The 23,420-nt window shown below is 37.2% G+C and overlaps 1 protein-coding gene across 1 annotated transcript in view; it reads left to right on the top strand.

The window, feature by feature from the left end:
- CNTN5 (contactin 5) overlaps positions 1-23,420 on the top strand; it is a 1,016,845-nt gene that overhangs the window by 954,224 nt on the left and 39,201 nt on the right. Inside the window, exons 18-20 of the mRNA XM_074372920.1 lie at positions 4,848-4,997; positions 16,730-16,800; positions 18,793-19,027. Coding sequence (XP_074229021.1) covers positions 4,848-4,997; positions 16,730-16,800; positions 18,793-19,027 — 456 coding nt within the window. The remainder of the gene's footprint in view (positions 1-4,847; positions 4,998-16,729; positions 16,801-18,792; positions 19,028-23,420) is intronic.

Genomic DNA, 23,420 nt, shown 5'->3' on the forward strand with positions numbered 1-23,420 from the left:
ATTGTTAAAATGATCATACTACCTAAGGCAATCTACAGATTCAGTGCAACCCCTATCAAAATTCCAATGGCATTTTCCACAGAACTAGAACAGATAATTCTAAAATGTGTGCAGTAACACAAAACACCTCAAATAGCCAAAGCAATCTCAAGAAAGAAACACAAAGCTGCAGGTATCACACTCCTTGATTTCAAACTGTACTACAAAGCTACAGTGTTAAAATAGATTGTTACTGACACAAAAAACAGACACATAAATAAACGTAACAGATAATGAGAGCTCGGAAATAAACCCACACATACGATCTATGACAAAGGATGCAAGAATATGAAGTGGGAAAAAGACAGCCTTTCAATAAATAGTGCTGAAAATACTGGACAGCTACACGCCAAAGAATCAAAGTGTACCATTTTCTTACACCGTATACAAAAATAAACTAAAAATGGATTAAAATCTTAAATGTAAGACCTGAAACCACAAAATTTCTAGAAGAAAATATAGCATACTCTTTGAAGTCAATCTTAGCAATATTTTTATAAATCTGTCTCCTCAACCAAGGGCAACAAAAGCAAAAATTAACAAATAGGACTGCATCAAACTAAAAAGTTTTTGCATAGCAAAGGAAACTAACTATCAACAAAACAGAAAGTAGTCTACTCAATGGGAGAAGATATTGGCAAATTATGTATCTGACAATGGGTTCATATCCAAAATATATGAAGAACTCATACCACTCAATGTCAAAAAATCAGACAACCTGATTAAAAAATGGGCAGAGAAACTGTATAGACATTTTTCCGAAGAAGACATAGAGATGACCAACAGGCACAGGGAAAGGTGCTCAGCATCACTAATCATCAGGGAAATGCAAATCAAAACCACAGTGAGATATGACCTTACACCCATCAGAATGGCTATTATCAAAAAGACAACAAATAAATGTTGGTGAGCAACTGGAGAAACGGAAACCACTGTGCACTCTGGGTAGGAATGTAAATTGGGAGAGCCACTATGGAGAATAGTAATAGCTTCCTCAAAAAAATGAAAAATGGAACTACTGTACAATCCAGAAATCTCACTTTTAGGTATTTATGCAAATGAAACAAAAACATTAATTCAAGAAGATATATTATGCACTCCAGTGTTTATTGCAGCATTATTTACAATGGCCAAGATATGGAAGCAACTTAAGAGTCCATTGATAGATAAATGGATTAAAAATGGTATTTATATAAACAATAGAATATTCCTTAGCCATAATAAAAATGAAATCTTGTCATTTGACACAACATAGATGAATTTAGAAGGTCTTATGCTCTGAAATGAAATGAAATAATCAGAGAAAGACAAATTCTGCATGATCTCACTTATATGTGGATTTCAAAAACAAACAAACAAAAGAAAGTGAAAACAGCCTCATAGAATAGACAAGTGGTTGTCAGAAGTTTGGTGCTGGGAATGTGAAATAGTGAAGGAGATTAAGAGGTACAAACCTCCAGTTACATAATAAATCAGTTACAAGGATGTGATAAACAGCACTAGAATATTGTAAACAATATTGTAATATCTTTGTTTGGGGACAGATGATTACTAGACTTACAGTGGCGATCAGTTCATAATGAATGCAAATGTTGAATCATTATTAGCGTACCTAAAACTATATTTTGTAATATTGTTCATCAACTATATTTTCATTAAAATTTTTTAAACGTTTTAAAAATTGCAACCTGCCTGCTATGGACTGAAATGTGTCTCCCCCAAATTAATATGATGAAACCCTAACCATCCGTTTGACTATATTTGGAGATGGGGCCTCTAAGGATATCAAGTGGGCAATTGGATATACGAGGCTGGAGTTTAAGAGTGAGGTTTAGAATAAAGATATAAATTGGGAAACTATTGGCATATAAATTGCATTTTAAACCACCAGACTGCAGTGTGATCTTCAAGGATAGAAGCGTAAAATAGAGAGGAGAGGAGGATGAAATTTGAGCCCTCAAGCTTTCCAATAAAAGAATTTGTGGAAAGGAGGAGCCATCCAAAGATAAGAGGGGAAACAACCATTCAGTTCAAAGGAAAACCAAGACAATGTGATATCCTGGCAGATAAAAGAATAAAATCTACCGAGGAAGAGAAAGTAATCGCCTGTGTCAAATGCTCCTGACATGGCAAGTATGATGAGGAATGATCACTGATTTAAGTCGCACAGAAGTCACTAGTGATGGTGACATTAACAGTTTCAGTAAAATAGCAAGAACTAAAGTCTCATAAGAATTGATTCAGGAGAAAATGGGAGAAAAGTTAATACGGCCAACTCTTTTAAGAAGTCTTGCTGTAAAGGGAAGTGGAGAAGTCAACATCCTTAATCCACGACCAAGGAGGCATAATTTGCTTATGGGTTGGAGTGGGGCAGGAGAAAAAGAAAGAAATCTAGAATGTCCCCCAAATTTTGGATACAGCAATTGTCATTCCCTGAAAAAGGAACCCTGCAGAAGTAGGTGGGGGAAAGGAAGGCCAAGAACTCGACCCAAATAGAAATATTTAATAGGCCATAGGACACATGATTCTGGAGTTTAGGGGACAAGTTCAGGGCTGAAAATATTGCAGTCATCAATTTACAAAGGCTATTTAAAACCATGAGACCAGATTAGCTCACCATGGAGTGAAAAAAACGGGAGTTAATAGAACCAGGGTGCATCTGAAAGACAGAAAGAAACTAGCAATGGAGACTGATAAGGCATAACCAGGGAGAACAAGATCAGAAGTTTTGAAAAGTATTTCAAAGAGGAGAGAATGATCAACTGTGTCAAAGCACAATGCTAGGCCACGTCAGACAAGGATCAGAGACCTGACCACAGGGTTTTAGCAATAGACACCACTGTCATCTTGACAGGAGCAGTTGTGGTGGAATGATGGAGTTAAGAGCCTATTGGATTAGATTCAAGAGAGAATGGAAAGAAAATAATTGGAGACAGCAAATAAAGGCACAAATAGTTCTCAAGAAGTTATGCTATCAAGGAAACAGAAACACAATCTACAATGTGTCAATTTCTGGTATATGGCATAATGTTTCAGTTATGCATAGACATACATATATTCATTTTCATGTCCTTTTTCATTATAGGTTATTACAAGATATTTAATATAGTTTCCTGTGCTATATACAGAAGAAATTTTCTGTTTATCTGTTCATATATAAAATTTAATATTTGCAAAACATAGAAACTAGGTGAAGGCTGGAAGGAGAGGAAATTTTGAGACTTTTGTTTCATTTTTAAGTGGGAAAATGACCTGCATGCTTGTATTAGAGATATTTGAGGAGGAGGCAGGGAGGAGAGACATGGAACTGAGAGAGACTGGCTACTGTTCGCTAAGCATCTGAGGAGGGCCACTCCTCGAGAGGCACAAGGCTGTCTCAGGGGATTCAGGTCTCTATTGGAGTAAAAAGTTGGAAGAATGTTCAGAAAGAAGAGTGAGTAAATGGGAATTTTGCTAATGATGGATTATGAATTCCAAAGGCCATAGTGAAAGGATTTCAAACAGTAGGAGAGAATGGGAACTAAGCCAGAAAAAGGAAATGTGCAGAATTCTATGGGGATTAGAATAAAAGGGATGAGGGATGACTGAGATGTTTGGAGCTGCTTGAAGTAACTGATATAAACAGAAAGCAATGAAACAGTAAGTCCTGATGGGCCCAAGGCAGGTACTAGTGATCCAGTGGATGGCAGGGTCTAGGGAGGGCTGGGGGTCCCACCTTTACATCTGGCAAACACAGCTCATCATTCCACCAAGCTGTGGACTGAACAGCAGCCTTTACCCCTCCCTCCTAGACTCCAAGGATGTTGCTTATTTGCCATTTCAGCCAAAGACTTATTTCCATGTCTTCATTGCTTAAAAAAGTCAGCTCTGTCGGGCTGAGCTTTGTCTGGCTGCCCACACTGACAATGCTCTGATCATTCACCTTTCATGGAGCTGATTATGTGGTAATATTCTCGTTACATTTCAAAAGGGATTTTCACGGGGAAGCCATGATGCATTTAGCTCTACCTTGTCATAGTGAAAGTGCACTGAGTCATCAAACCAAGAGCCTCCACCCACCGCTGGCCTGATACGTTTAAAAGAAATCCAGGGCTGATATAAATCCAGAGGACATTTGCACTTCTTAAGAGAGGTCCTCCACTTTCCCCATTTTTACCCCTGTCACAAGTGTTCTTCCAGAAATATTTCTGAGACAGCAGACATGAGTGAACAAGGAAAAGAGTTCCAAACAGAGCATAAACACTATATAAAAAATACTTTACTACATGGTAGTTATATTGACACATAATTTGATGTTTTAATAAAATCTAAATGTAGTACAAAAGTCACTGCAAGGAGAGTTCAGAGCTCTCCCTTTGAAATCACAAACTGGAGGTTTTTAATTAGAGAAGTGTATGCTTAACCTGCTGCTTGGAACTGCCAAGTGGCTACTCATGTTGCCCAGACTGGGAGAGGCAAACTGCTTGAGAAATTTCCCTAGAAATATGAGAACTATTTGCTAAAATTAGAAGATGAGTTGGCCTCTTATCTGGGGCTGAGGGGTTGACCAAATGATTTTTAGTGTAGTTAATGGCAAGTTATGTTATGTCAGTCTACGTGGAAAGATGAAAGAATTCAAACTACAACCAACTTTGACACGTGCAAGTCTTCTGAAGATTGATTTTCATTTTACTGAGACCAGAGGTGACACAATGGCCCCACGTCACAAAGAATTGTGCTGATTCCGTCGGTGCCTGTGAGATCTTTGACCACAGTTGGTAAGCATTTCCAGTCCTCCTACTGACATGAAATCTCCTTCCTCTCTGTAGTCCCAGAAATCATAACAGGGGACATGGAATCAGCCATGGCAGTGGACCTGAACCCCTGGGTGGAATACGAGTTTAGAGTGGTGGCCACCAATCCAATTGGGACTGGGGACCCAAGCACCCCATCGCGAATGATTCGCACGAATGAAGCAGGTAAGAATCCTGGGGAGCCAGAATGCTGTTTGGTATGCGCCTGATCACTCTGAAAGCAAGCTGAATTGACCATAATTGCTTACTTTAGTATAATATTCCCTGATTCATTTACCTATACATCATAAAATCATTTCTTTTGAAATAATTATTTCAGTTTATTTGTTTTCAGATCTTTTTCTTCTTGTTTCTACGAATACAGGTGTGTACTTGCTTCAATTTTCCTCCCTGCCCTTGCACCATCTTCGAGTTACCATGAAATTGAAGCAGTTAGTTTCTTTCTAATTATGTACTCATTCAATATAGCAGATCCATAAAATTCAGAACAGACTGTCTCACCCTCTTTTTCTCCAGTGATAATGGTTACCTCTAGTTACAGTGCATTTTCCTAAGTCTTTGTGTTGTCCTTCACCGTCTGACCTGGTATGAATTACACTTTGCAAAGACAAACATAGGTAATTAGGCGTACTCACTTATAGAGGACTTACTAGGGATTGAACCCAGGACCTCATGCATACTAAGCACACACTCTACCACTTGAGCTATACCTCTCTCCACCCCTCTGCCCTGACAAACAAAGTCCTGACTTTACCTATTGCCTTCTTGATGTCTGTGTAAAGTAAATACCCATCTGCTTCCTAACTGGGAAAAGAACAGCATTCTTCTGGCCTTTCAGAATGAAGTCTCTCTGGTAAAATGTTTCTAAAGACCGCAGAAGGAAAATTAACAGCTTTATTCAAACACAAATTTTAAGACATCTTGTCTATCACCCGGAAGAAGCAGAAAAAAGAAAAATTGTTAGTAGAGCTTTAATTATTTTGGATAAAGTCTTATTGATCTCTCTCTTTTATATTCCTATAAAATTGTATATAAAAAGTGTCTGGTAGGGTACTCGCTTAGGCAAACACAAACATCAATAGTGTTGATGAGAACAGTCGAAACAACAGAGAAATGGAGAAGGGTTAGACTGCAGACACAAGGAGGGCAAAAGCAAAGTGTAACGTCTTTACACTCAGTGACAACGTACGAATCTCATGATTATCACAGCACAAGTGCACTAAGAGTGAGAACGTGGTCTTATTTGTTCACTGTTCTGTTTTCAACACCTAGAACAACGTCTGACATTCGTGCCTCCTATGTTTTTGTTGAAAGACTAAAAAGGAATATCCCTTTTCTTTCTTTTATCTGCTGCTACCCACACCAGGACTCAGGTCAGAGACACACACACACAGAAGACTAAGACTGAACTGTGTCCGTTTTGTACCACGGTGGTAGAATAGGACCAAAAATGTGATTTGTGACGTCTTAGAAATTGAACGAAGCTCTTAATAATTAAAATAGACTATCAAAAGAGTTGATTCTTTCTCTAAAACACACTCAGTCTGGAGAAACACACTTTTTCTCTTAAAAAGAGAAAGAAAGAAAAGAAACCTGAATGGTCAACTTATTACATAAAGTACGAATAACCATAAGAAACAAGTTCCAATTCTGTTCATATAAAAATAAAGCGACCAAGGAAATAAAAGATAGAGTGGCCTATATATATGTTGGAAAAGATTCATTCACAGAAAATCCAACTTTTCTGCTTTTGTGATTTGCCTATTACAAGTTGTTTTTTATGTTTTTCTGCTACTTTTCAATACCCTGAATTTTAAATTGAACATTAATTGCCCGGTTGGATTTGCATGCGTTCGTAAAATCAGCCATGCTTTCCCTGTGTACAGGTGTTCATTAATTAAGAGCATAACAGACTTGTTGTTCCTCATTTTATAAACTCGCTGTGCAGATATTGAAATGACTGCCAATATTAGTACTTATGCTCGCGTATTTTCTAAAAAGCACTGCCTTACTTTGCATATTGTTAATTGTGTTTAAACAAAGGCAAAGATTACTGCCTAATTCAGATGCTCTCCATAAATATTCATTTTGAAAATAAATAATCCGTTTGGGATGAATGATCCTTTTAGAATTTCTATAGTATAAATCTCCTTGTGCTATGAAAAAATCCTTTAGCAAACTCACGTTCACTTTTCAAGCTAAATTGTGTTCCGATGATGCATTTTGAAAGCCTCGTCCTTAGTCTATTTCTGCAGTTACCTCAATCATATAGCGCCTCTCTCTCCATTTTATCAAGAGTTCTATACACATGATGTACTATAGTCCATTTAAATCTTATGGAAGAGAAGAGAAATGGTATGAAAAATGCATGAAATACTCTTTTTTGAAAGTGAGTTGAGGAAGCCTACTTTATGCTGCTTGTGCTTGGGTACCACACAGGGCTGAGCTACTAATGGTGTTGAACCAAGTGTTGAGTTTTGTGCTTGTTCCATCAGACAGCATGGATTAAAAGGGACACCAATATCCTGAGACATCCTCTCAAGTGACACAGTCTGCCTCTATTAAGAACATGTCCTGTATTTTAAAGATGATGCTGTTCTAATGGACAAAGTAATCTTCGAAAATCAGTGGAGTTGCTTTGAAAAGAGAAAAGATCTCACATGCGGGATATTGAGTTGAAAGTTTTATGTCCCTTTAAAATTCTCCTCTTTACGAGAATCTTCTAAATCCCAAAGCAGCGTTAGCAAAGCATTTTTACCTTGGAATGGTTTCTTGCCCACATGTGCCCCCCAGAAAGTTAAATTTTCTTTGCAATTTCCTCTAGAGAGTGTATTTTCAATTTTACGGTCATCAAAATACTCCTAGTAGCCAATAAATATAAGATAAACTGGTTCAGTCTGACATTATGAATAGGATGTCAAAATAGTGATACAAACATAGGTTTTCCCCCCCTATCCAGAAGGAAAGCACTCCTCTGAAAACTATTGTAAGCCAAAAATGGCATAAACTGAAGAACCGTTTTCTGTTTTTCACCTTTTTTCATAAAAGTGAACATCCTCCTTGGATTTTTGTTGATCAGCAGAAACAGGCACTAATGTAGGTCTTTTGTAAAAGCAAAGTGGTGTCGAGTAAACTTTTGAAAAGTAAGAGATATTTGTATGTTTTTTTACTTTAATGTACATTTATATTTAATTATTTATAATACAGTTTTCTTACAAGTTTTAATTAGCTCATTAGATAGATAGATATAACTCTGTGTTTAATTTTGGAAATATGTGACTATCATCAAACCAGTATATATATTTGGATTGAGTAGTGGAAATGCTTTCCCTGCCATTTAAAAAGATGACACCCAAGAGAAAAAAAAATCACAGTTTTAGGAAACGGTAGAAATAGAAAAATATGAAAATATGAATTTAGCAAGAGCAGTTTTCTCAATTAATTGAACTTTAATATTCTATAAGTTACATATTTATAACACTAATTGTTGAAAGCTCAATGAGGATACAAGATAGAGTTAATTATGTAACCTGTAATTTAGAGAGGATTAGCATTTTTCTTTGTAGTTTAAAATGTCTATTATTATCAAAGCTCTTGATAGAAATCTCAATATTTGCAGTTTCTTTTTTTTTCTTTATTTCAAATTATGATGAATTAGATAGATAGAATGATAGATAGATAGATAGATAGGTAGATAGATAGATAGATAGATAGATAGATAGATAGATAGATAGATAAACGAAGGTTCTACCTAGCAGCTGTAATTAAGAGTTTGAGGTTCGGAGTTCGGTAAATCTGGAGTAATGTTCTCTGCCACTTACTAGCAGTGAACGTAGGTAAGGTCTATGCATTGTTCAAGGCTCAATTTTCTCACTTATATAATGGAGATAATATCACAACATACTCCTTTGGATTATTGGATGAAATAAGATAATGCAGGTAAAGAGCTCAGCAGACTGCCTGGCACATAATAAATGTTTAATATTAGCCATTTAATATTATTAGCATCATCTTGAATTTAAATGAGATACTACTTCATTAAATAGACATTTAAACAATAGTAATCATGTGTACATTGTTTTTTTCATATTGAGGAAACATTTTCAGGTTAAATATATGTTTGTTGATATAGTCAGAGCCATCCCATCTCTTTGCTGCTCCGAGACCCTGTCCTGCTGAGAGGTCTCCACGGCAGACTGTGTGCCGTCCAGCCCGGCCACTCAACCAGCCTGCCCGGCTGGGGAGTCAAGGGAGCCCTTCAGAGTGGGGCGCCCAGTGCAGAGCACGCCTCTTCTCTCCATCCCCCTCCCACCTCCGTGTCTGGCCTTTCATGCTGGTTTCCAGTCCAGCCAGGTCTCACCCATAAGTGGATCCTGGTATTGTCCCAACGTGTAGCCATTTCTTTGGCTCTTATAACACAGATGAGACAAAAGGAGCAGAGAAAAAGAAGTGGCAAATGAAAGCCCTTGCTTTAAAAATGTGTTCTTCATTCAAATAGCTTCCCAGTTTCTGAGTACATGGTATTCTGTCCTGCCATTCTCTTTGGACTCTGAAATGATAAATGCCACCTACATATTTCTGGCCACACATGGAAAAAAATTTTTTTCTACATTCAAGAGATTAATGCTCAACCAGATAAGTATGATTATCAAGTAAAGAATCAGATGAAAATCTTTCCTAGCTTTAGCGCTTTCTGTACCATATTATGTTACAGGAATGTAACCAGTTTACTAAACACACTGAACTCCACAGAGTTTCAACATAAAATAGTTGTATTCCTCTCCAGCTTCCGCCCTAACTATATCCAAGGCTCTCTTAGGTACTAGGGCAATCTGACTTTAAGGTATTAAAAAAAATTCATTTTAATTTAATAAAACCTTTAATCTCATATCCAATTCCATGCTTCTGTTCCTCCATCCCAGCCCAGGCAGGACCTGAGGGTTAGTGTTTGTCTTTTCTTTCTTCTTTCTCCTTCCTCCCTCACCTTCCAACTGCTGCCCCGGGCACTTTCCAGGTCAGAAAAGAAGAAAATGAAAAACAACTTCAGGTGTTGCAATTTGTGGTTTTCGTGGAAATGTGGAGCGCTCCACGAGATGGCCTTTGTCCACACCTGCTTCTTTCTCTTGTGGGCTACACTGGGTTGTTGGAGACGTCCCTGTCTCCTGGCAGGCAGGTTTATGGTCTGTGATCGCAGCAAGGCCTGTGCAAACCCACTTTCCATAGTGTCTGCTTTGCCCACAGTAATCGTTTCACATTTCTGACCTGCCAGACTCTAGAGGTACAGTATGTTGTCAAGAACTATTTTGGTCTCTGCTCTACTGCCTAATGTGGGACTGGGCCATCTTACAAAATTCTGACACTCAACTGTATCCAGTTAGGATGTGAGAGGCAAGCATCTATACTCTCTACAGCTCTGGTGTCCGTTCTTTTCTCATGTAGCCCGAGGGGGAAATGACACTCCCACTTTCCTTGTAGTGACAGCTGAGGCTGGAGGGAGATGCCACAGCACCCCCATCTGCTAAGCTGGCAACCTTCCTCCAAAAATTTCCTTGAGCTAAAACCCTGAGTGTGTGTGTGTGTGTGTGTGTGTGTGTTTGTGTGTGTGTGCTGGAGAAGGGTGATGGAAAAAAGGTCATAAAATTGTGTCTTTTTCCTGTTTCCTAGCAATTCTGTGGTTTTGTCTAGCCAACCTCACTTTAGCATCCAAAGTTACGCATTACTCATCCCAAGTCCAGAAAAGACTCATTTAATTTCCTAACACAACTTCTTTCACTGCGCTGTATCTTGCTGCTTCTGAAAGTAGCGTATTTGTATCTTCACAGTTCTTGTCCATGATAATTACTAGAGAAAGTTCACTGAGTTCAGAAGTTACGGAACGAACACAATAAAATACTGTCATGAGATGGGACTGAATTAGTTCTCTTGGAGGCATGTGGTTTAGCCTTGTAAATGACATTTAATGGGGCTTTGAAGGCCAGACCAAAGGGGACGCAGGTGGAATTATATAAAGGGGGCAATTAAAAAAATCTATATACTATTGTCAGGCACTGGTGTGTGCGGAGAAAAGGCATAAAGCTGTGGGGCTTTGAAGGTCCCTCCAGTGTATGTTTCTAAAAAGAAATATGGTGTAAAAAACAAAGAATTCAGCTGAAATAATTGGGGAAATCTAAAAGAAAATAGTTTTAAATTAACATCATAGCTTTCTTCAACCCAATGAGTAATTTAATTATATTAAATAAAAGAAATGGTTCTTAGTAACATTAAGAGAGGACGGAAATCATAGCAAGCAACAGACCTCTAAGACCAAATCTCAAAATTTCGGGGAGAAAAAGAGGTAACAGTGTGGCTTCTACAGCAGACTTTTTAAGTCGTGAAACCAGTTTGATCTAGGAAAGTGTTTTCTACAAAATATATTCAAGAAATAGGTCTTCAGTTTCAGAAGCACTTTGCAAATAGAAGTGGTAATTTTAACAAATGTCTTCCTAAAAGAAAGACGTGCCCGTTCGGCATGTCTCTTTCTGATTAAGCCAAGGTGGTGAGAGAGCAGTAGGAGGACTTGAGCCTGAAAGACAAAAGGGCGATGAGAGGTTTTAAGCCAGGAGTAAATGTGGGACACTCAAGTTAGACTTTTCCTGTCTTCCTAGTCCCTGTGATACCGCACGCCAGCCATAAATCACGAACCATGTTCCAAGCCCTATGCTAAGTAAGCACTTGCCCTTCATTAAATAATTTCATTCACATATCAACCCTCTAAAGCACGGAGTGTTTATCCGAATCTTACAGACAAGAAAGCAGAATAAGAGAGGTTTAAACCTTGCGCAAGGTCACCTAGTAAGTAAGGGGCAGAGCCAGAATTACCATCTTACACCAAAGGTGGTGACTCCCAGGTCACCCCTCCCCCACCTCCCTTCTTCCTCTTGCCTGTCCCGTCTCTTCATTTTATCACACATTCCAAAAAATCTCACTCAAAGATGATTTTACCTACCCTCTGCTTCTACTTCCTTGTGGAATACATGAAGTTCAGAGAAAATGAGTTGAGGTAAACACCATTTATCGTATATAATCACCTCCTATGTCCCTGACTGTTCCCATTTATGAGAAGATCTATGAATCAGAGAAGATCTATGAATCAGAGAAATCTTGCATTCCCTAAAATATCCTAGCCACAAGATTTGTGAATCAAAAATAATCTATTGCAGAGATTTTGAAATTAAAACAAGCTGAGCCAAAACTAAAAGAATGATTCCCATGAAGCTATCAAAACAGTATTATCCCGATTTCCAAAAGGGTGAGCTGTTTCAAGATCCCATGTGTATAGTTTCATACTGAACTTAGTGTTTATCGTAGAAGATTTTGCCACTTTTTCTTTTTGAAATCTAAGTAGATAATAACATTAGGTAATATTTATAAATTGCAGTTCCTGACACTGTGATAAATAATTGTAAAAATAACCTTAGTAACATATAATGGAAAAGAATTTGAAAAGAAAATACATGCATTATTTGAACTCACTAGGAAATGAGACTGATATTTTTTTTTTAATTTAGGAAAATCTTTCAATTTAACTCTTTCTGTAAAGTGAGCTTAAATGATAATCAGTGAACTGATGTATTTGTATGTTACATACTTCAGTTCAGGTAGGAAAAAAATGTTTGTATGTTTTTGAAATTTCCCTCTTGACTCCCACCTTTACAGTATAAACAATCTCCATTTCTTCCTTCCTGCCTTCTGTACCTTTCTTTCCAAACCAGTCGCTGGATTATGCTCCTAAGTTAGGTGGCCTCTCCCAAGCCTCTAACAAAGCTGTATTATTTAACGAGCCGTGTAAACATCTACTGTAATCTATATGGGAAACTTTTCAGGGAGAAAAGGGGGAATGGTAAATGATTTCATCCTGTCTTCTTTTGTTTAGTTGAGTGCTAATTAAAGCGTGTTATTAATGTGATTGACTTTGTTCAGACTATTACACTTAGAGTTCTTTGCGACTCAAGCGTAAAATCATGCATGTTTAAAATAAGGTAGTACACTATATTTTGTTCGCTCTGAGCATTTACTACCCAATGTATAAGATAAAAGAGACAAAAATCTACATTTCAATATGTCAGATAAGGCACTAAAACAGCAAGGCATTTACAGAGCATGGGAAAAGTATTAATCACGTTGTTCATTCATGCAAGAGCATTATTCAAAAAGATATTCAGAAGAATCAGAGTTTAACCCATTAACCATGCACGTATACTTGCTTTTCTCAGCTAATAAGCTCATGACATTTATCAGTAGCCAATGATGGGAGAAAAGCATCTAGCTGCTTAATTCTAAATCAGATTTTCATCAATTGTATTGAAAACATATGTGGTTTTAAGTAAATATGTATTTCTGTGAACTCAATGAAAGCATTTATTACATGTTTGATCATATTAATTTTATGCTTCTAACAAGAATTATAAAACTTTTACAACAGAAGGGCTCTGAAAGATTAAGTCAAATCTCTACATATCATGAATATGTTGTTTTGTAAATAAAAGGATGTAATTAAAATCGGTGGACTCCGAAGTGTTGACTGCAGAGATGCTAATTGTGTGCTACCAACTTAAAAAGGAAATGAATGAGTATGGGTTTCACTGATCATCTGCATGTAATTAGGAAATTTAAGCCAATTAGGATTAGAGTACCCATCTCAAACAGTGTGATCCTGACAACAAAACACAATGCCTGAGTTGCATCTATTAAAGCTTTAGGTTTTCTCTTTTGGTGGTTTTTCTAGCTTTATTGAGACATAATTAACATATAACATTGTATTAGTTTAAGGTGTACAGCATAACGATGGGTTATATTTATGTACTGCAAAATGATTACCACAATTAGCTTAGTTAACATCTATCACCTCACACAGTTGCATCTTTTTCCTTGTGATGAGAACTTTTAATATTTGCTCTTTAAGCAACTTTCAAATATACGACACCAATATTGTTAACTATAATCACCATGCAGCATGTTATATTTCCAGGACTTCTTTATCTTATATCTGGAAGTTTGTACCTTTTGACCAGCTTTACCCATTTCTCCACCCCCCACCTCTGGCAATAACCAATCTGTTATCCATTCCTACCAGGTTTTTTTTAGATTCCACATATAAGTGAGATTATACAGTATTCGTCTTTCCCTGTCCAACTCATTTCATTTAGTTTAATGCCCTCGATGTCCATCCATGTTGTCTCAAATGGCAGGTTTCCCTTCTTTTTATGGCTGAATAATATTCCCTTGTGTATCTACACTACATTTTCTTTATATATTCAACAATCTGTGGGCACTTAGGTTATTTCCATGTCTTTAAAGCCTTAAGTTTTCTGTTAGTATTTCCTATTATATCTAGTAAGCCTTCTTTAAAAAGAATAATAAATGCTTATACACATATACTGTTAAAAAACAATAAACTATAATGCCTCTTTTTGTGTCATTTATTACACATTAAAATTGGAAGATCTTATTTCTTTACATTAAGTTGAATATGGGCTATCTTACCTTAGAAAGAAATTATTAGCAGTAGGAAGACTTCAAAGACTGATTTCAAATAATAAAATAAATTTTACAGAATCTAGCTCATATATGGACACATTGATGTAGAAATTACCCACACAGAAACAAATTAAATTTTACTCTCTTGGTTCCTCAAAGCGGATATTTTTAGCACATTTTTTCATTAGTTTCTTTTTAATTTTTTTATTCAAAAAGTTAACACTTTTAAAAAAAATTTAAATACGTTTTCTAAAAAAATGGAAGCATTAAAAGACAATAGAACGATATGACCAAAGATCCAGGCAGAAGCTTTGACATCAAATCGTCACTTGTATTTCATTCTGCTCATACTTGTTAAATGAGCCTCAAGAGCTGCTCCCTGGAGAGCCTACAGCCTACTCTCGAACTCCAAGCTAGAGGTTCCAAGCATCCTTTTTATAGATGATGCTTGAGGGCTGAAAAAAATGGAAACGTCGTCAGTGCCTAGTCTTCCCACAAAATCCATGGTCATAGGGATTTTCATAGTATCTTCAAAGGAAAATATTCAAAATCCTAAATTTAGGGTATAAATTTAGTAATTCCAATCTAATAGGTGAAGCAGGTGGCTCTGGTAAATATTACTCAGAATATTATTTAACTGTTAATTGCCAGAGATGAATGTGAAGCATATGTGTGCATGAATGCACTTTTTTTTTTTTTTTTACAAACATTGGTACTGAAAGAAGCTATAATGGCATCATCTCAACAAATTAACTTGCTTCCACTATTCATTTGACCATGCATCGATGGTCAGGGTATTCAGAACTCTGAGATTAGCCACTGAAGATACATCTGGAATGATGTATCCCTGCTCTTTTACATATAGAGTTAGACCAGCTCCTCCCCTAGGTGCCTTATCCATATCCTACACCAGAAAATGAATTCAGAAATACCGCTATATACCAGTAGTCTTGAGACGCGGTGTCACGGCACACTGAGACATCATTTATATGTCACTGATATGATAGGTAGTTACAATTAGGAATAACTTACAATTGTTAATAAAAAACTCAAGTTCAACCCGCTTGCTTTTCATATAAATTAGAGCACATTCCCAGTTACTGTTCTAAGACCATCGTTTTTCTTAGTTGAACTTCTTGTGATTTCTTGACTGAGAGACAAGAGGGTATCCAGTTCCACGTAACTCTAAGGGAATCATGAGATTGAACGCCACATGTAAATAGTCTTTAGCATGTCTGTAACCAAGAAAGAAGAAAGATTGATAGCTGCTTCTTTGTACATCCTTCTACATGTGAATGAGCAAGACAAGAACTCATGTCATGGAGAAAATTGCCAAGAAGTGAAATGTGCACCCTGGTGAATAAAGTTCACATATTTCAACAGAACCAATGATACTGTTCTCTCCCACCTTCGTGGTCCAAGGAGAATTTTTTCCCTCTTTCCAGTAGCATATAAATCTCACATCAGTTTTTCTGGTATGTAAAATGCTCTGTGAACATCCACCAGTAATTAATAGCCTTTCGTCCACGTAGGTAATATATGGGAGTGAATTTACTGTTTATGGGTATATCAACACCATTTAAAAACTATGCTGAGCTATAAAGGCAACGCTGAAGTGTAAAATTGCTAATGCAGGCTCATAGCCTGGAAAATGATTTCTTTTAATAGTTTTCTTCATTTAACAGTTCTTCATTTGAAAATGTTCCCTTTCAACTGCAGATGTTGTGGTTTTGTGCAGTGAAGAGGAAATTTATTCCTTTGACACATTTATTCTTTTAATAGTTATCCATTCGAAAGAGTTTCACCGGATACCTATATATTTGGGAGTTTGCAGAGAGATCCATTCCTAATAAGTTTTTAAATATATATATATATCTTTATTTATTTGAACGGGTTCTCACTCCATGGAGCTGTGGCTAGGATTTCTTTCAACTGGAGCTTCCGGGGGCTCTGGTAAAGCAGTAAGTCAACCTGTGGACTTCCCAGGGTCTTTGCCAGCCTGGAGACCACAGAAAGTTCACATCGTTAGAAAGGACAAAATGTGTGGGATGAGAAGCTTAACTAACCATTAGTAGATGTCCTTAGCTAGAGTGTTAATTATGATTTAGACCTTACTAACCATAGAGCATTTATAAGAGGACTAGTCTGGGGATGCAGGATGTGGCCATGAAAAATGAATGTCAAACTCTCACAGAGATTTGAAAGCAGGGTTTTGTTTTAATATTGAGTAAGACCACACTAACTTCAGACAAATTATGATTTGTTTCTTTTGGGATGTTATCCAAGCAGAGGAGGGTTACGATACATTCTTATTGTAGGAATGCTTAAATTACACATCCGTGTATTGATTGTCCTCACTCTTGGCCCATGTTTAACCACAGTTCCAAAGACAGCACCCACCAACGTAAGTGGACGAAGTGGGAGAAGACACGAGTTAGTCATCGCCTGGGAGGTAAGAAAGCCTACTCAGATGTCAGAACTTGTGCAGTTCTTAGAAAATAAAGGTACACATAGCGTATCTGTGCTTGGTACAGAGTAAATAAATAATTTCTATTCAAACGAGGTTAAGAAACATCTTGAGCATACGTTACTCACATCAATATTCCCAACATGAATCTTTCTTGTTTTCAAACCAAGTCTAAAGCATGCCTTTCTTATAGGTGGTCTTAAGATAAAATTTGAATAATTAAAACACATCCTCTCACAAATTACTTTAGATGTCTGTCTGGCTTAGTTGGATATTAACTACTTCACAATTGAGTAGCGACCTTGACTGTTTTGGAGGCTAAAACCATTGAGGTTTCTGTGGAGTCGTGCCTGGGTTTTCTCATTTATCCCGTACGACAATCTTGTTAGTGGGGGTGATTTTCTTTGCTTTACAAATATTGAAACTGATGCACAGTTTGAGTACCTCCCTGAGAAGCAGCAGAATTGGGACTTGGATTACAAAACTCCTGCTCTTTAATGTCCCTCACCACATGACCACCGGGAATGGGAGAGGTAAAGCTATTTTCCATGAAGCCACTTTCCTTCTTTGATGCTAAATTACTTTATTATCAAATATGGCTATGTGGCTCACAGAACAATGCCTTAGAATATGGAAATGGAAATTCTATTGGAGAAAACTGAATAAACTCCTGACCATCGCTAAGAATAGTGCTAGAATGTACAAAAATGTACAGAAAAACTTCTTTCTCCAATAAGAAATCTTCTGTGAGCACATCCTCTGTCTTGCTCTTCCGTTCATTCTCTCTGATTTCTGCAGAGGTGCTAACTTCCCAATCCCTGACCTTCACTGAGATCAAATCTCTCTAAATGGAATGCCTTCCCTGTCAGTTTTGTGTCTTCGTCAACTCAGGCTGCTGTAACAAAAATGCTATAGACTGGGTGGCTTGTAAACAACAGAAATGTTTTTCTTACGGTTCTGGAGGCTGGAAGTCTAAAACCAAGACATTGGCAGCTTCGGGCCTGGTGATGGCCTGCTTGCTGGTTCACAGAGGACCATCTTCTCACTGCGTCCTCACATGGCAGGGGTGAGAGAGCTCTCCAGAGTCTCTCTTATAAGGACACTGATCTCATTCATGAGAGCTCCACCCAAATTACCAGATCACCTTCTAAAACTCCATGTCTTAATATCACCACATTGAGGGTTCAGAATTCATCACATGAATTTGGTGGGGGGGTATAAACATTCAGTCTGTAGTTCTTTGATAGAATAGGCTTTTGTCTCTTTTCCTCCACTCAAATGCACAGTTTCTCCTCAAATCAAAATTCAAAATAAAAATCAACAAATGTTTATTGGGTATCTAGTATTTGTCAAGCATTGCGTTAGGCAATGGCTGGTAACGGCGCCATTGACTAGCTAGTTAATCACAATGACTATTGTCTGTGGTGTGCAATTGATGTCTGTTTAACAGATTTTAATGCAAGCCATAGAATACAAGAAGTTTCTTGAAAAAACACTATATTCTAATTTTTTCGTAAGTTAGTACAGCACAAAAGTAATTGAGAAAAACACTAGAAGAAAGGTCTTACTTTAATTTCTCCTAGGTTTTCTATGCAAAGAGCCCTGCAGAGCATTACCAGTGACAAGATCTTCCCGACCACCAGACCATATGACAGTTCTCTGCTACGTGTTAAATTCTAGCACGGAATCACAGGACCTTTGTTTCATATACGTGACTAATTGGAGCAAATTCGTTTCACTTCAAGAGTTTTCAGTACTCTTGATACTCTCCTTAAATACCAACTGATACCATTTTTTTTTAATCTTTTACCTTTAAAGTCTTTTAAATTTTCAATGACTGCCAGTGACCATGCTATGTTGGCTTCCAGTGTATTACAAAGATTACTCTAGTTATCTATAATTTTTTGAAAGATTGGAAGAAGTAGGGGGTTTTGATCAGTTATTTTGTTGATAATTAATTGCATTTTTCTTCTCTAGCCAGTATCTGAAGAGTTTCAGAATGGGGAAGGCTTTGGCTATATTGTGGCTTTCAGGCCCAATGGAACACGTGGCTGGAAGGAAAAGATGGTGACATCCTCTGAAGCTTCAAAATTCATTTACCGAGACGAAAGTGTCCCTCCTCTGACTCCCTTTGAAGTGAAGGTTGGCGTTTATAACAATAAAGGGGATGGACCCTTCAGTCAAATTGTGGTCATATGTTCAGCTGAAGGAGGTCAGTTTTTTTCATCCTTATTATTTTTATTTAATGTTTTAATACTTCATTTTGGTATGTGAATGAGATATTATTGTACATATTTAAGAAAATACATGTACACCAAAAGGGATAACAAAACTTACCCGTAGTCCCCACTATACTTTTTAGATATTTTTTTCTGAAATTTTTTTCCAAATAAATTTTATTGAAAAAATAATTATTCATCCCATAGACTTTGCTTTCTGTTCTTCACTCCCTGATGATATATGGCAAACATCTTCCCACCATAAATAACAATCTTAGTAATGCTTATAGTGTAGTCTATTCTCTGGATGGATGGACATTTAACCATTCTTCTCTGGTTTGAAATTTAGACCATTTTCTATTTTAACCCACTAAATTTAAATTTAGTGGATTAAAATAAAGACTGCATTTATGTGACTAATAAATAAAGACTGCATTTATGCGACCAATAAATATTTATTTCTTACCTTATACATAAAACATTGTACTGATAAGGAAATATCAGACAGGATTTTTTGTTGGCAACTTTTCACACATGATATAATTAAATCCTCATGACAGTCTTGTCTAATAGGCATCATTATCTCCATTGTAGAGAAAGAGATACTGAAGTTCAGAAAAGTTAAGGAACTTGCTAAAAAAAAAAAGTTACATAGCTTGTCACTGAGAATTAAACTCAGGTCTGCATAATCATTAAATCCATGATTTGTCTATAGCAAGCTGCCCTCATATGCATAACCTCATTGAATTCTCATATAAAACTCCTAGGTGGGCAGGACCTAGGCAGTATGCCCATTTTACAGATCAGCAAACTGTCAAACTGTGACAGTTCACGGTTTATAGTCACATGTGGTAGTGCTGAACTGCAAACTCAGCTGCTTACCTCAGAAGCCTTGATTCTTTCAAGTTTTAATACAAAAATATAATTTTCTGAATAAGAGAAAACCTAATAGTTCTAACTCCCTACAATTAGCTTTTTCTGTATAGACCTTCTATTCAAGTGCAGAATTTCATTTGGTCCTGCAAGTAAATACAGTGCCTTACAGTAGCTAAATTTGACAGGTGACTGAGCTAATGTTCCACCACAGGCAGTACAAATTTGACCTTCCAAATAATTATTGTTTACATCAACTGACCCTTTTACTTCCTCTGTGCCCATGTGTGTGGCTTGAATAGCCCAAGAGAATTATTCATCTTTGGGCACTGGGAGTTCTTGGGGGGAAATAAATAAGTCCATCTGAATATTGAAGTACAAAGGCAGTGTCTGATTTATGGAAGATGCAGTTTCTCAGTACAAGCTGCCTTGTGTTTTATGACGAGCCGAACTCTGAAGCAGAGGTAGAATGTTTACCTCAGCACAGGAATGACCAGGAAAGTGAAGAATCGAGTAGTAAGAAGGAATCATAGGTGTTCTAATGAAATATTCATGAACTTAGCATCTCAAGTTTCTGATGTGTTTTCAGATAGTATAGCCAGTGTCCATATTAATTATATTAACTCTTCCAACCAAGTATGAGACAGGCATCTTAAGCCACAATCTACTCTTCAGGAAACTGAGGCTCAGAGAAAAGCTAAGTAACATGTTTAAATGCGTACCAGTAAATGACAGAGCTGTGAAAGCAACTGGAGTCAGTGGCAGAGTTGGGACTTAGACCCAAGTCTGTACGACCCCAAAGCTAATGCTTTAAACCATTACCCTATACCGCCTTACCAGGAACATTTATAATAATATTATTTTGCGACTGTATCATATTATTATACACAATAATAATATTTTGTATCATTTGTTACTCTGAAATCTGTTCTGCAGTATACATTTTATTCAGGAATTGCACATTCTTGTTGTTTTAATTTATTTAACCTAATTATCAAGCATATGGCCCCAAAGGTCACATGAGATGAACTGAAGACGTTTGTGAACGTGCTTTGTATGGTTAACACCCGTGCTGCCCTCAGGAAATCCAGATTTGTACATTTCTTGTCAACCTTGGCTTTGAAATTAAAGTATAGCAAGCACCACCAGTTGTTAATACTGTTTCCTTAAACTTGAAATGGCTTGCCTTTAGAGATTTTGCTTTCAAGCCACATAGGAAATATGCATATTTTCTTTCAAAGACACTGAGTTCGTTGGTGTAATATATCTCATAGTAACACTTCATTTATTTTGGTGGACTGAAATATGAAAGATACCAAGGAAATTAAATCCGGATAGAGTCTGCCTTAGTTCTGACAACAAAATTCAAACATATATTTAGCATTTGCTCACGAATTAAATTTACTAATTTGGAACCTCATGTGTAAATATGAGTAAAGTTTTATTAAATTGTTTCAGGCCGATAGGGCAGGACAATGGAAGGGAGAGAGCATTTGCCTGGAGTGCACAGAGCTTGGGTTCCAAGCTCACATTGACTGTCCAGTCTGGGGCATTTTTTTCACGTGTCTGAGCCTTACCTCCCTCCACTTTACAAAAGAAAGCCTAGAACTCGAACATCTCAGGAAGTCATTGCAAATGTAAAACTGAAATTTTGACAATCTATTCTGCATTCTGAAATATTCTTTTACATTTTAATTGTCCCAGAGTAGGCAGTAATAATAGATCAACTTTTGCTGTACACTAAAAAGAGGGAAATCCACCTCCTTTTCAGTCACTTGGCAAACTACTTTACTTGAAAAGCAATGAACATTTTCAAGTTTGAATCATTTTTTTTAAAAAAATTCAAAACCTGTAATAAACTGATGAGATAATGTATTCATGCAGGTTCCTGTCCTTTGTGTCTGTGGACGGTCACACACATCCACAGTGTGTCTTTGTCACCATACTCTTGTCCAAAGCCCAACTGATCCAGACTCTGTTTCCCTGTAAGATAAATTGTTTCTTTGTTCTTCCGTTAACCTACTTCCCCTGTTTATCACCTCAAACTCCCTCCGTATTCCTAGATAAAGTAAAAAACGAGAGCAGCGGGGCAGGCTTCCGATCCCCATTTACGGGCATAGTTCCTCCTCTTCATATCATGATGTGGCTACGCACCCAGAGTGCCATGGAGAAGCCATCTTTTCACGGCTGACACCGAGCCATGAAGGGCAACGTGTGGGCTGCCGTATCAAACACAGCCACCAGAATTCATGTTGTTTGGAGGGAAGCACGGACCCCATGGGCTTCGAGGCACACCTTACAGCATTAGTTCTCCCATTTCCCACTCCCCGCTGGGACATCAACGGTGGAGGACACCCACATCCAGAACGCACTCCCAGAAGCACCTGTGTGCAATCCTTATGCTCTCCATCTTTTTCTTTCCCTCTCAAAGAGCCTGTTGGAATGCGAGTGAGAAGTACATGATTGTAGGGAAAATCTTGAATGTGATCTGTTATAGAAGGATTCATAATTGATAAATAGAGATACTTAGTCAATCACTTGGGAAGTGACCTTGACTTCTGCCACTCTGAGGCTGACCGTTGCCCTAAAGTACTGCCAGAAAAACTCCAAATGGTTTTTCTGCTAGTACCTTCGAGACGTTGAACCCTTTCAAGATTTCCACAACAGAAGTAACCCTGAAAGGCTCCGTCAGTGAAAAGCAGCATCTCTCATAAACCTGGGAGGAAAGAGATCTGCCTGCCATGGCTCCCATGCCCCCTGCACATATATCAATTATCTATACTCTGAACCAGGCAAGAACGACATGCATTCTAACTCTGATTTGACTTCAGATCTCTAGGGTATGGTGTAATCCCAAGCAATACCCTCATTCTGGAAACAGTTCTATTTTTTTATTGAAGTATAGTCTGTTTACAATGTTATGTAAATTTCTGGTGTACTCATACTGATTCAATATATATGTGTAGATATATATATATTTCTTCTCATATTCTTTTTCATTATAGGCCATTACCAGGTATTGAATATAGTTCCCTGTGCTATGCAGTAGGACCTTGTTATTTATCTATTTTATATATGGTAGTTAGTATCTGCAAATCCCAAACTCCCAATTTATCCCTTGCCCCCTTTCCCCCATTAACCGTAAGTTTATTTTCTATGTCTGTGAGTCTGTTTCTATTTTGTAAACAAGTTCATTTGTGTTATGTTTTAGAAAATTGCAAAGTTCCAACATAAGTGATTTTAAAGTGCATGATGTAAGTGACAAAAAGTAATTTTTTTTTCCAACATGAAAAATCAAATTGGTTTTCACTTCTACATTTCTAGAAACACTTATTAGTTAAAGCTACATCCATTTTCCACTGAGTTCTTGTTACTATGGCTTTGGAAAGGGAAAGAATCTGAGCATTCAGTTACAGCTACTAGAAAAACAGAGGGAAATTAAATATATATCATATATAATATAGGTTATGAGCAGGTTGAAAGATTTGTTTATATGTGATGTGCTTTAGCCTT

This window comes from Camelus bactrianus, chromosome 10 (genome assembly GCF_048773025.1).
Source record: "Camelus bactrianus isolate YW-2024 breed Bactrian camel chromosome 10, ASM4877302v1, whole genome shotgun sequence".
NCBI classification, from domain to species: Eukaryota; Metazoa; Chordata; class Mammalia; order Artiodactyla; family Camelidae; genus Camelus; species Camelus bactrianus.